The 14,375-nt window shown below is 50.4% G+C and overlaps 1 protein-coding gene and 1 non-coding gene across 2 annotated transcripts; one reads left to right on the top strand and one right to left on the bottom strand.

The window, feature by feature from the left end:
- The first annotated feature begins 5,394 nt into the window (after nucleotides 1–5,394).
- Nucleotides 5,395–9,732, top strand: LYPD3 (LY6/PLAUR domain containing 3). The gene is made up of 5 exons (XM_072775699.1): nucleotides 5,395–5,585; nucleotides 6,173–6,304; nucleotides 7,039–7,209; nucleotides 7,516–7,677; nucleotides 8,535–9,732. Exons 1-5 carry the CDS (start codon nucleotides 5,492–5,494, stop codon nucleotides 9,020–9,022), a joined length of 1,047 nt encoding a protein of 348 aa, XP_072631800.1. The 5' UTR covers nucleotides 5,395–5,491; the 3' UTR covers nucleotides 9,023–9,732.
- A 2,569-nt stretch (nucleotides 9,733–12,301) lies between these two features.
- Nucleotides 12,302–12,408, bottom strand: LOC140608729 (U6 spliceosomal RNA). Its single transcript, XR_012010705.1, has one exon. It is a non-coding gene; the product is annotated as a U6 spliceosomal RNA (small nuclear RNA).
- Nucleotides 12,409–14,375: the final 1,967 nt, after the last annotated feature.

The following is a 14,375-nucleotide window of genomic DNA, read 5'->3' on the forward strand; positions in this document are numbered from 1 at the left end:
CCTTATGCTGAGGCACCTTTCCTCACTCCACCCTACTACTCATCATAGCTCAGATGTTTCCTTCTCCAGGGAGCCTTCCCTGATTCTCCTGGCTGAGCTAGGTGCTTCCTCTGGGCTTCCTGGGCCAGCCAGCCCTGACACTGTGCCAGTGCTTCCCCCCTACATCACAGCCTTGGGGACTTTGGGTCATCAGTCGATGAGCATGTCTCTTGTGCTGGTTGGGAGCCCCAGGAGGCAGGGATCAGGGCTCTTTGGGTCACTACTGAGTCCATGGCACACAGCAGAAGGCCCAAATGCAAATTAGGTGTTGAAGGAACATCTGCTGGCTCAATTAACTGATGAGAAAGAGCTGCTGAGGATCGAGGACAGCAGAGAATAAGCAAAGGGCTCTTCATTCTTTAGGTGTTATTCAAGGTGTCCCCTCCTTCAGGAAGCTCTCCTTGATCCCTGGGCTGGACTTGCCTATTCTGGGCTTCCACAGCCCCCTGGGATTGCTCAGTGCAGTCCTGACCACTTTAGGCCCTCACTGTGTAGAGACAGGTCTTTGCCCACTGGAAAAACCTCTCTGGAACTAGGCCCTCAGTCTGGTTCCCATTTCCTCAGGGCCTGGGTGTCCTGTTGCAAGATTTCTTTTTTTTTTTTTTAATATTTTATTTATTTATTCATGAGAGACAGAGAGAGAGAGAGGCAGAGACACAGGCAGAGGGAGAAGCAGGCTCCATGCAGGGAGCCTGATGTGGGACTCGATCCCAGGACTCCGAGATCACGCCCTGGGCCAAAGGCAGACGCTCAACCGCTGAGCCACCCAGGCGTCCCTGTTGCAAGATTTCTTAAGGATCCAGATGTGCTCCTGAGTCCTGGTGATACAAACGCCTCCAACCCCGGGCCCTCGGGGGACCCCTGTGTCCCTTGGCCTCCACCTCCAGGTGCCAGACATCTGGATTCTTGGATCAGTTCACCCCAAGCCCTCTGCAAACTGAGTGCTGACAGCAGCAGGGGGTGGAGTGGGGTGGGGCAACTTCTCAGACAGGTGATCAGTGTAGTTGACAGGTCCTTGTGCCAAGAAGCCCTTTCCGATTTGATGCTCCGTAGCTGCCACCTGGAAATTCTTAATTTTCTTTTTTGAATGTGTATTTTGTAAGAAGTCTAAAGGGATGTCAGGCATGCACTGGAGGGGATTGGAGCTCACACAAGTATTCACCTCCTGCCACCTTCCCCGTCCTGGAGACAGGCTTTATCTGCCTTTCCCTCCCGGCCCCTGCCCTGTGACCACTGTCACCCTCCAGCTTCAGCAGGGCCAAGGGACACCCAGAAAGAACAGGGTCATGCACCTGTCCCACGTGGCATCTTGGGTTGGGGCATGGCAGTGGACAGCTGCCCACTGGAAAGGGAGTCTAGCAACCCAGTTGCTCTGGGTGTGGGACAGGGTCTGTAGATACCTCTGAAGGTCTGTGCTCTCAAGCATCAAGATGTTTGCCTTTGGGAATATGATATTAAATGCCAGGATGGGCGGAGAAAGATGGCAGAAGAAAGGGAAAATGCACTTCTATTTTAATATCTTTAATGGCACTCTTTCATGCTTTTTTTTTAATTATTTATGATAGTCACACAGAGAGAGAGAGAGGCAGAGACATAGGCAGAGGGAGAAGCAGGCTCCATGCACCAGGAGCCCGACGTGGGATTTGATCCCGGGTCTCCAGGATCGCGCCCTGGGCCAAAGGCAGGCGCCAAACCGCTGCGCCACCCAGGGATCCCTCTTTCATGCTTTTTGAACCAGGTCCTCATATTTACGTTTTGCACCAAGCCCCACAAATTATGTAGCCAGCCCTGCCCCTAACTCCACCCCTTCCCTGATACATCCCAGATTGTACGTCCCAGAGGGAATGGGTCTGAGATAGGCTGGGAATGTCACTGGGCTCAGGGCCTGCCTTGGCCCGGGGGACAGGAAACTGTGGTGGACAGACAACCCAAGGTTGTATAAGGCCCTGCCATGACCTCCAGAGCTGGAGACTGCCTCCACACTGGCCTCTCTGTTCACCTATCTGGGGAACCAAATACTAAATCATTTTGCAGTGATCTCTGTGAATAGGAGCAGGGAAGAATCAGAGCAGGTGTAAGTAAAGGCGCTGCATTCAACCCTCCCTCTGCTCTCTGGGCCTGGGCCAGGTGGGGGTCAGCATCGAGGATCCAGGCAGGCCTGAGCAAGAGGAGACTCCCCACCCTGGGTACCACTCCCTCCCAAAATGCTAGTTCTTCTGGTCTGGCTAGTTGGGGTTCCTCCCTGAAACTCTCCCACGCAGCTGGGGACTGCAGGGCCTCCTACTCCTGAACACACAATAGTTATGGTATTATTAACCTGACTCGCTCCATCCCTCAGGAGATAGGGGTTTTCAGATCCATTTGGCAAAAGAGGCAGCTGAAGGTCAGAGAGGGAGTCCCAGTTGCTTGAGGTCACACAGCAAGAGGATGGCACAGGCAAGATTAAAATTTCATTCTGTCTAGTGTTTATACTTTACCCACTGCCTCGCTCCACTATGAAAGACACTCCTTAAAAAAAAAAAAAAAAGACACTCCTTACAAAACAGATATCTCAGAGGCTCAGAGAGGTGAAGACACTTCCCCAGGGTCACACAGCAAGCCATAAGTGGGCATAAGTGGGGCTGGGATTTCAAGGCTGCAAGGCTGAAAGGCAGGGAGGCAGGGGTCAGTGCTGGATGACTTCACAAGTAGTCATTCACTTTCTCCCTGCGAGCCTCAGCAGGAAGCCAAGTGACGTCACCTGTATGAGTGAGGTGCTAGTCATTATTGGGAATAGGGGTGCCCAGCGGGGTCTGGGGAATAGCTGATATCTTAATGAACACAGCCGCTATTTTTCCCTGGTATAGATAAATCTTACCTATGAGTGGGGAGAAACAAAGAAAGGTTAGAGATGTGACTTATATAATGATATAATATAGTATAATGATATAAATATTATGTAATAAACATAATCTATATAAATACTATAACATAACATAAGGAGACACTTATATGAGCCTGGACATGGGATGATTAGTCATTTTGCAGCTTGCACAATGTTCTTGTTTCTGAACCTACACACAGTAATGCAGTGGTCCTGGTCGTGTCTCCCTCTACCAGGTCACGGTGTGCTCCTGTCCAGTGTGGGTGTTCTGTGTTGGTGTTGGTGTGTAACAGAACACCATGGCCTCACTGTGGGTGCCTGGCCAACTCCCTGATGTCAGGGGCTGCTTTTCTTCCTTACCTGGAAGACAGCCCAGCTCCCTCACTGGTCTCCTGGTTTTCTCTCTCCCTCCAGAATCATCATCATCATCATCATCTTCTTTTTTTTTTTAAGATTTTATTTATTTATTCATGACAGACACAGAGAGGCAGAGACAGGCAGAGGCAGAAGCATGCTCCCTGTGGGGAGTCCGATGCAGGATCCCAGGACCCCAGGATCGTGACCTGAGCCGAAGGCAGACACGCAACCACTGAGCCACTGAGGCGCCCCTTCTCCTTTTTTTACACAGAGGCCACAGTGATATCCTTTATCTTTTTTCTTCCTTTTTAAAAAGTATAATGTACACTCAGTGGAGTATATAAGTTATAGCTGGGTAATTCTTTACAGATTTGTACACATGTGTAACTACCACCTAGATGAAGATAGCAGAGGCTCAGCACCAGTGCTCCATTGGGAAAATGAATCCCTGTTCTGTTCTAGAAGTTCATGTACATGGAATTCTATGGTACGCTTTATGTGTGTAAGGCTTCTTGAGCTCTCCATAAAGTTTTCGAGATTCATCCATGTGGCTGCAGACACCAGTAGTTGGCTTGTTTTTACTGCTGTGTAATATAATCCATGGGGTTCGGGACCCACTCATTTTTTCTCCATTCCCTTTTGATGGATATTTACATTTGTTCCCAGATTTTGATAACATTAAAAAACAAGTCTGGGAGTGCCTGGGTAGTTCAGTCAGTTAAGCATCTGCCTTTGGCTCAGGTCATGATCTCAGGGTCCTGGGATGAAGCCCCGCATCAGGCTTCCTACTCCACAGGGAGTCTGCTTCTCCCTCACCCCCTGCCTGTGCACTCTCTCTCTGCCAAATAAATAAATAAATAAATAAATAAATAAATAAATAAAATCCTTCAAAAAGAGAGGGAGAAAGAAACACTTAAAAAAAAAAAAAAAGCACATCTGGGGATCCCTGGGTAGTTCAGTGGTTTAGCACCTGTCTTGGGCCCAGGGCCTGATCCTGGAGATCCAGGATCGAGTCCCACATCAGCCTCCCTGCGTGGAGCCTGCTTCTCCCTCTGCCTGTGTCTCTGCCTCTCCCACTCTCTGTGTCTCTCATGAATGAATAAATAAAACCTTTAAAAAAATGCTAAATTTTTTTTTTAAAATGCTAAAGAAAATTAGAAAATATTTTTTAAAAAGTAAGTCTGGGGGGAATCCCTGGGTGGCTCAGCAGTTTGGCACCTGTCTTCAGCCCAGGGTGTGATCCTGGAGACCCGGGATCGAGTCCCACGTCGGGCTCCCTGCATGGATCCTGCTTCTTCCTCTGCCTGTGTCTTTGCCTCTCTCTCTCTCTCTCTCTCTCCCCCCCTTTCTGTGTCTCTCATGAATAAATAAATAAAATCTTAAAAAAAAAAAGTAAGTCTGACTGTGTGCCCTCCCACCCCCACTGATTTACACCCTCTAAAAGTTTATTCACCTTTCTCAGAATTAATTGAAATTTCTTCACAGGGCCTCTAATGTCCCTGCCTGGCTCCTCCACCTCTAACATCCACCTTCCTCCTTTGTCCTCTGAGCTCCAAGCCCACTGCTCTACTCCCTGAGTGGTCCATGCTCTAGTCTTTGCACAAGCTGCTTCCTTTGCTTTGTAATCTGCTCTGCCCCCAAGTCTTTGAGACCACATCTTGAAGGGCAGACACCTTGGAGCAAGCTTCACTGGCCAACCAGCCCCCCACCCCCAGACTCCATAACTCCTTGGAGCTTCCTACACTTCTTCTGTCATTATTCTAGTTGTACATAACAGTTTGTGTGATTACTTAATTAGTATCTGTCTCCCCCATCAGACAGTGTGCTCTGTGAGGACAGGCACTGGTTCTATCTTCACCTCCAACAGTGGCGCAAACCAAAGCTTGCACACCGTACGTACTCATTAAATATTTCCGGGGGGCTGGGTGTCCAGCTGACCCCTTACCCATTCTGAGCCTCAGTACTTTCCCCTCTACACCCCCCGGCCCCAAACACACAGACTTTCTCCTGGGAATTGTCAGAGAACCTTGACTCCCACCCTTTCCCTCCTCGGCAGCTGTGGGGTGACGCACGCAGGGGCGGGTGCTCCGCCCCACGGCGGACGCTGATTTGGCCTGGTTGGGCAAGGCCAGGGTTGCCTGGGGGGAGCTTACTCATCCTGGGCTCAGGTAAGAGGGCCCAGGTTGGGAAGCGGCACACCCAGGGGGGACATCGAGGGAGCAGGACCGAGCCATGGCCCCTGCCAGAAAAGCAGGCACCCAGGCAGTGATCTGGACTCCAGGCTGGCAGCTGCTGCTGCTGCTGCTGCCGCCGCTCCTTCTTGGAGGTGGGTCTGCTGCCAGGAGAGGATAGAGGGGGTAGAGTAAGGGTTCTAGAAGGAGCTGTCTCCTACAGGAAGAGCTGTGGAGACCTGGGAAGGATCATCGGCTCTGCTCAAGGAGGCTGTGGGAGGGATCCCCCACCCTGGGCAGAGAGACTGTCCGGAGGATTCCTGCCCTGGGGGACCGTGGGAAAAGTTTTTCCATCCTGAACGGATGGGGGCTGTGGCAAGGATCCCCCGCCCTGGTCAGAAGGGGCAGTGAGGACGGATCTCTCCTCGAGCTGACCGGACTGTGGAGGAGTTGTCCCATCAGAAGGGTGAACTGTGGGAGAGTGTCTCTCCCATCCATAGCAGGGATCCCTCGTCTTGGATATAAGGGGCTGTGGGAAGGATGCTCCCACTGCAGGCATAGGGGGCTTGAAGCAGAGGGGCACCAGATTTGTGGGGAGGTTTTCCTTACTTCTGTCCTGGAAAGCGGTGGGCAATCGTGTCGTCCCATCCCGGGGAGAGAGGGCACGAGAAGGACTGTTCCTCCTTTCCGGAAGGAGGTTCCAGGAGCAATACCTCATTTCTACTCGGCCCTGCATCCCCAGGAACGCAGGCCCTGGAATGCTACAGCTGCGTGCAGAGAGCAGATGACGGATGCTCTCCGCAAAAGACCAAGATCGTGAAGTGCGCGCCGGGCGTGGACGTCTGCACAGAGTCCGTGGGGGCGGTGGAGACCAGTGAGTGGGGCCCTCTGGTCCATTCGTGCCCCTTCATGCTTCTCCAGCCAAGCTCCGCCTCCTTTTGTCCCGCCCCTTCTTCCGAATTTGTCCCCCACCCATTCAACGCCCTCCACGCTTCCTTTTCAGCCTGACTGGGGCCCTTCAACAGCATCACGCCGTTAGGGCTTAGAGGGGTGGAGCTGAGAAGTGCTACCGGAGTTGGGGCAACTGGGAGAGCCCGGATTTGGGACCTGGTCCCCTTCAAGGGCACAATCTATCCATTTCCGCCCCACCCCTGAGACCTCGCTACCCACCCTGTCCCTTCCAGAATCCTCTATCCAGGTAGGCTCGCTGTGATGCTGACCGCTCTAGGGGTCTCCTAGGTTCCCTAGACGGAGGCTCCACCCCACCGGCCCACGCCCGGGGGAATCTTGCCCCTGGCTGAGGCTAGGCTCCGGGGAGGCCCCACCTCTCTGCCCCTGTGCCCTGTCAGTCTCCCAGGTCCTCCTTAGGATGCTTCCGGCGGTTGCGCCCCTCTGTCGCCCGGCCCCGTCCTACTCCACTCTTGGCCCTCCCCGCCTCTTTTTTGTCCAGAGTCTGTCAGCCTGTCCCCTCGGATCCCCTCGGACTCAGCGCTTTGCGGTTCTGCCCCTCTGTCTGTGGCTCTTTCGCCTGCGACCCGCTCTCTTCTGGTGGGGGGGGGTCCACTCGAGGTCCCGCCGCCGCTCACCCCGCTCCTCCCCCTCCCGCAGTCCACGGGCAGTTCTCGGTGGCAGTGCGGGGCTGCGGCTCGGGTCTCCCGGGCAAGAATGACCGCGGCCTGGACCTTCACGGAATTCTGGCCTTCATCCAGCTGCAGCAATGCTCCCAGGACCGCTGCAACTCCAAACTCAACCTCACGTCGCGAGCGCTCAACCCCGCAGGTGGGTGGGGGCGGGGCCCTAGGCTCGGGGGGCGGAGCCACACCGCGGCCGAGCCACTGGGGTGATCCCAAGCCGGAGGCGGGAGAACGAGGCCCGGGCTGGGGGCGGGGCCACGCGGCGGCAGGCGGGGCTTCGTCGAGGCCGACCTCGTGGGGCGGGACGCCAGGGGCGGAGCTACGGGAGGTGGGCGGGGCCTGCGTGGGGGCGGGGCTAGGGGCTGAGCCGAGAGTCCGTCCAGGGACTTTGGGCTGACCTGTGCTTCCTGAACCTTCTGGACCGTTTCCCTCCTACCTGCTCCCCTCGCAGGCAATGAGAGTGCGTACCAGCCCAACGGTGCCGAGTGCTACAGCTGCGTGGGGCTGAGCCGCGAGGCGTGCCACGGCACGGCGCCGCCCGTCGTGAGCTGCTACAACGCCAGCGACCACGTCTACAAGGGCTGCTTCGACGGTAACGTCACCCTGACTGCAGGTGAGCGAGTCGAGAGCACGGGGCCGACAGGAGTTGTGGTAGCCTCTCTGAGGCCTCATGGGCGGTGGGTAGCCCTTTACACAAAGACTTCCCCCCCCCAACGCCTTCTGGAAACTGTAGGCCTAAGTTCTTGTCTTATCCTAGAGCATCCTGAATAATGCAGCCCTATCCCCAAATAGCATGGGGCTAAGGTTGCTTTTGTCCTAGAGTTTTTTTTTGGGGGGGAAATGCATTTCCATAGAGGCCTGGTAGGTGCAGAATGGGACAATATGCCATAGGAAATGTAAGCCTCCAAGCTTCTAGATGGCAGGGGTCTACTTCGATTCCTTAAAACTCAAGGAGTTAGGGCCCCCCACCTAACCACTTAGGAGAGAGGTAGTGCATGGGCCTGGCCTCTGCCTCAGGGGGGATGTTGAACTGGGGGATGTTCTTCAAACTCCTCTTCAGGTGTATTATGGGAGATGTAGTTCTGAACTCTCAAGACTAAATTTTGGCAGGGGAGGGGGTGGAAGAGAGAGAGAGAGAGATGGAAAAAATGAGTGGGATGTAGGGAAAGTTTGTTGGCTCTTTGGTCCTGTGAGAGGTGTCTCCCTGTCCACACTTCCCTTGCAAGGCATTGTGGGACTTGTAGTTCATCCCACACACCTTTCCTCTCAAGAGTGGGAAATGCGGCTCACTATGTGTCAGAGACAGTGGGACAGCGTTTCTTAAAGTGGGGCCTGAATTGAGACTTTTGGGTGAACGGAGGCAGAGCCCTCCTGTCCCTCATTTTGGGGGTTCTTGCCCTTGTCTCGCCCCTGTTTCATTCTGGCTCGGCAAGCCTCCAACCACCGACCTACTGTGTCTCCCTCCTGCAGCGAATGTGACTGTATCCTTGCCCGTGCGGGGCTGTGTCCAGGACGAGTTCTGCACCCGGGATGTGGTGACAGGCCCAGGGTTCACACTCAGTGGCTCCTGCTGCCAGGGGTCCCGCTGTAACTCGGACCTCCACAACAAGACCTTTTTCTCCCCGCGAATCCCACCCCTTGTCCTGCTGCCCGCCCCTAAGCCCACCACTCTGGCCCCAACCACCTCTGTCACCACTTCCACCCCAGCCCCAACCACGCGTGTCTCTACCACCAAAGCCACCTCAGCCCCAACCAGCCAGACTTCTCCCCAGGAAGTACATCCTGAGACCTCCGGGAAAGAGGAATCTAGCTTTGCTGGAGGTGCCACTGGCCACCAGGACCGTAGAAATATGGCAGGGATCCCTACCAAAGATGTGGCCCATGGTAAAGCCTCTGCAACTCCCTTCACTGGGTTGACAGCCTTTCTGTTGGCTGTGGCTGCTCGCACCTTATTATGAGTTTTTCCATCTAGAAACTTCCGTCTTGCCCTGTTCCCTGGCCCTGGGTACCTCTCTCTTCCCATTACTTTCCTTTCCCTGACTGGACTGGACTGGGCTGGCCCAGCCTCTGTTCTTCCCATTGTCCCCACTATCCCCGGCTTCTGCTGCACTGGTTTGCGGCTTTGGGAAATAAAGTTACCATTGTTTGTATATATCCTGCCAGGGTGTTAATAGCTTTCTGAAGGCAGCAAATGTATCTCCCTCATCTTTGTCTCTCCCTCCCCTCCTCATGGTGCCTAGGACAGAGAAAAGCCAGGGCTGTCCCAGGGAAGATGGGGGAAACAATGATAAACTTCCTCTTCGCTTTTTTATAGCCAACCTTGAATATGGGGGCAGAACCAACCTGGAATGTAGGGGTTGGAGCAACCTGGAATATAGGGGGGTGGAGCCAACCTGGAATATAGAGGGTGGAGCCAACCTGGTATATAGGGGGCAGAGCCAACCTGGAATATCAGGGGCCAAGGCGGATAGTGGTGCCCTCCTATGCTGGCTGCTGCCCCTGCCCTACCCCCCCCCACCCCCACCCCCGCCATCTCTGTGGCAATTGTTTTGGCATCTGAGTTCCTTACTAGACTGTGAGCTCCTCAAGGGCAGGGACCGTGCCTTATGCCCCTGTGTAGTCAGCTTCTGGCACATAAAGGTCTCAATAAAAGTTCAATTCCTTTGTACAGTGTTTTGAAGGACTCATTTCTTACCCTAACCTCTGAGGGTGACCACTTAGCTGAACTAAGATGGGACTGCCAAGATCTTTAACAGAGAATCTGAGATCTAGAACCACAGCCCAGGGGGAAGTTGGGGTTTAGCCAGTTTGTGGGCGATCCCACTGGTGAAGGGTTACCCCATGAAACCACTAAGAAGTGAGAAGGGTGAATGGGGCTTTTAGTAATGTTTGGGAGCAGAGGGGAGCTTTGTTTTCTTGTTTTGTTTTTTAGGATTTTATTTATTTATTCATGAGAGACAGAGAGAGAGAGGCAGAGACATAGGCAGAGGGAGAAGCAGGCTCCCTGCAGGAAGCCGGATGTGGGACTCAATCCCAGGACCCTGGAATCAAGACCTGAGCCAAAGGCAGATGCTCAACCACTGAGCCACCCAGGTGCTCTAGAGGAGCTTTGTTTAATGGATCATACACCATCCTTGGCCCCCCACCCCCCGACCTTGTCATCTGTTGGCTTCTTAAAAATTGTTCTGTGGGCCTAGCCTCTGCATCCTACTCATCGGGAGATCTCAGTGGTGCTGTTGACCTCTGCTTCATGTTGGGGACTTGGGGCCTAAGTTCCATTTCCATTTCGTCCAAGGTGTAGAGGCACCAGGATGGAAAAGCCTGGCTTGGGACTGAGGTCTTGGCAGGCTTGGGATGGCTTGATGGAGGGGGGACCAGATGCGGTCAATAACAAGATCATAATAGTAATATTTCCAGTATCCATATTAATGAGGAAGAGTATGGTGACACAATAGTAAATAATGATTATAGGAACAAAATAGGAAATTAATAAGAAAGTAAGCAACAGTTAATAGTAACTGTAGTTACGGAATGTTAATCATTTTAAAAGTCTTACCACATGCCAGGCCTGTACTGAGGGTGTTTGCATCTGGAGTCTCATTTAGTTTTCTGCATACATTCTCAGATGGAAAGTTTGGGGAAACTGAGGCTCAGAACAGTAAAATAATTTACCTACAGCAATTAATCCACATATCAGGTACTGTTTTAAGTGCTATACTTGGATTGACATACCTGATTTATATAACCATCCTATGAGGTAAGTATTCATCATCTGCATTTTACAAGATGAAGAAACCAGACCCAGAGAGGTTGAGAAACTTGCCCCAGGTCACCCAGCTTTAATAAGCACTGGAACCCAGATTTGAACCCAAGCAGACTGGCTTTACAGGGCTGGACCAAGAGGGCTGTAACTTTTCCTTCAGCTTGACTAAACTTTTGATAGGCTTCTCTCCACTTTTAAACTCCTGACCTCCCTCTCACCCCAGCCCTTCCAGAATCCAGATGGCCTAACCACAGAAGCCCCAGACCTCGCTTTTCTTAGAGCACTCACTTTAGAAAACTTGTCATTATAAATTCTTTCTCTATGCCTTTGAGATCTATGTAAATGTCTTTAAAAGCCTCCTGCCAGTTTTATAGCCCAGAAACACGTCTTTCTCTAGGCCCTGGGAACCATCTCTTTGAAATGTAAACTTCAAAGGAGGTAGCACCCCTGTCTGTCTTACAGTCTTCCTAGAGGAGGTGGTGAAAGCCTCACTTCTGTGGGCACCTTCTTCCAAGTTGTAAAACTACCTCCTGTCGCACAGATTTCTTTTCCTTTGGGGAAAGCCAACTAGCAAACACAGATGACCTAAGATGTCCCCCTCACCCCACCTCTTAAAAACCCAACTGCTCTTTGTTTTAGCAGATTTGAGTTCAGACTGAGTGCTGGCCTCTTTACCCTCCCGCAATACCCCCTGAATAAAGTCCTTCTTGCCTGTTTAACGTTGGCAGGTGCAATTTTGTTGGGGTTCCGTTGTTTACCAGGCAGATATCACTTACATCTGAAGTTATTTGCATTTTACCAGAGAACAAGTTTTCAGTCTATCAATCTTCTTACCATTTATGAAAATAATTTGCAAAGCTGAGTCTAAACCTTATAAAGTGTGGGCCCTAGTCAGTGATATATAGTAGGGCATACAAAGCTACATTCCCCCTGAGAACCAGAGAATCCTTGAGTGGTTCTAGAAGTTAGACAGTGCTCCAGTAAGATGTTTTAGAAATATATGTCGTTTTGCTTTTGTCTTATTTATGAAGTAAAATTTTCTTTTGATTAAGTAGACTCCATGCCCTGCATGGGGCTTGAATTCATGACACCCAGATCAAGAGTTGCATGCTCTACCAACTGAGCTAGTCAGGTGCTCCTGGTCTTATTTATAAATTTCATTCATTCATTTATTTATCACATATGTATTTTTTAAGAGATTTTATTTATTTATTTGAGAGAATGAGAGAGGGAGAGAGAGAACAGAGGGAGAGGGAGAAGTGGGCCTCCTATTGAGCAAAGAGCCCCACATGGCTCAGTCCCAGGACCCTATAGCACCTGGGTGGCTCAGTTGGTTAAGCGGCTGCCTTCTGCTCAAGTCATGATCTCAAGGGTCCTGGGATCCAGCCAGCAGGCTCCTTGCTCAGCAGGGAGCCTGCTTCTCCCTCTCCCTGCCTGCTTGTGCTCTTTCTCAAATAAGTAAACAAAAAATTTAAAAATTATATGGAACTTCACAAATTTGCATGTGATCCTTGCATAGGGGCCATCCTAATCTTCTCTGTATCATTCCAATTTTAGTGTATGTGCTGCCAAAGTGAGCACTTACTTAAAAATTTTAGATCTGCTTTGCCCAACAGAAATATATCACAAGACACATTTAAATTACATACATAATTCAAAATTTTCTAGTATCCACATTAAAAAAGTAAAAAGATGTGGTTAATTTTAATCATATATTCTAACCTTATATGCACAGACATCATTTGAATACATAATCCATATAAAACCATTATCAATGAGATATTTTATGGGTTTTTTGTACTCAGTCTCTGGAATGCTTTGTGTATTTTATGCTTCTATTACATTTCAGTTTGCACTAGCTACATTTCAAGTGCTCGGTATCTAAAGCCTTAGAACTTTGCATAAATAGAAGTATTCAGTATATACTCATTTGTGTAAGGCTTCTTTCACTCCACATAAAGTGGCATATCATGATTTATTTTTTTAATAAAGATTTTATTTATTTATTCATGAGAGACACACAGAGAGAGGCAGAGACATAGGCAGAGCGAGTAGCAGGCTCTCTCTGGGGAGCCTAGTGTAGGATTCGATCCCAGGATCCCGGGATCACGACTTGAACCAAAGGCAGATGCTCAACCACTGAGCCACCCAGGTGCCCCTATTTATTCTTTTATTGACGAACACTCATACTGTTTCCAATTTGGGGCTATTATGAATAAAGCTGCTATGAATATTCTTGTACACTTACCTTTATGGACATAAATTTTCATTGCTCATATGTAAATTCTTGGCAGTAGAACTGCTGTGTCAGAGGACTGGCATGTGTTTGGCTTACTAAGAAACTACCAGACCTCTTCAAAATCAGTTGTACTGTTTTACAGTCCTGCTAGTGAGTAAGGATTCTTGTAGCTCCACTTTCTCATCAATATAAGGTGTCATCAGTAGGTCTTTTAAATGTTATCCTTTGTGTAGGTGTGTTGTAGTATCTCATTGTGTTTTTTGCAAGCATATCCCTGAAGACCGATCACGTTGAGTAGTTCCTCCATTGTTTGATGTCCATGGAGGGTAATGGGAGTTGCTTTGTGGGAAGCTGAGAAAGTATTGGAGCGCAGGCAAGGGAATGGATGTGACCATGTAGGCTGATTTCTAGGCAGAATTAAGAGCCCAGTGGAAGTTATGAATCATGAATTTAAAGTAAGACTTTCCAGCAGAGTTGTGTGATTTTTCTCCAGCTTTGGTCACTTACGTGAGTATGGAAACTGAGCGGTAGAAAGTGGGATATTGCCAGATTGCATTATCAAGAGGACAAAGCCAGAGACTTGAGAGTATATGCACAAGTGAGACTATCATAGTTAAGAGTGGATTTAAGGAAGGAAAGAAGGGAAATTAGGATCTGAGGGATATGACAGATGGATTATTCATTCATTCCTTTATTCGTTTCATACGTTTTTTTAAAGATTTTATTTATTTATTCATGATAGACATAGAGAGGAGAGAGAGGCAGAGACACAGGCAGAGGGAAAAGCAGGCTCCACGACAGGAGCCTGATGCGGGACTCGATCCTGGGACTCGATCCTGGGACTCCAGGATCACGCCCCGGGCCAAAGGCAGGCGCTAAACCACTGAGCCACCCAGGGATCCACCATTTCATACGTTTTTTAAAATTAAGTAGACTCTACCCCCAATGTGGGGCTTGAACTCATGACCTTGAGATCAAGAGTCACACGCTCCTCCAACTAAGCCAGCCAGGTACCCCAGATTTCATAAGAAATCTTTTCTTTCAAAAAGATTTATTTACATGAGAGAGACAGAGAGAGTGTACAGGCAGGCAGACGGGGGAGGGGCAGAGAGCAAGACCAGCAGACTCCTCACTGAGTGGGGAGCCTGACAATGCAGGGCTCGATCCCAGGGCCCCGAGATCGTGACCTGAGCTGAAATCAAGAGCCAGATACTTAAACCAATTGAGCCACTCAGGCGACCCTTCATACATCTTTATTTAACAGGTACTGTGGGTCAAGCATCATGCTGAGTGGAGGGGATATGGCTGT

The sequence above is a fragment of the Canis lupus genome, chromosome 1, assembly GCF_048164855.1.
Source record: "Canis lupus baileyi chromosome 1, mCanLup2.hap1, whole genome shotgun sequence".
NCBI lineage: Eukaryota > Metazoa > Chordata > Mammalia > Carnivora > Canidae > Canis > Canis lupus.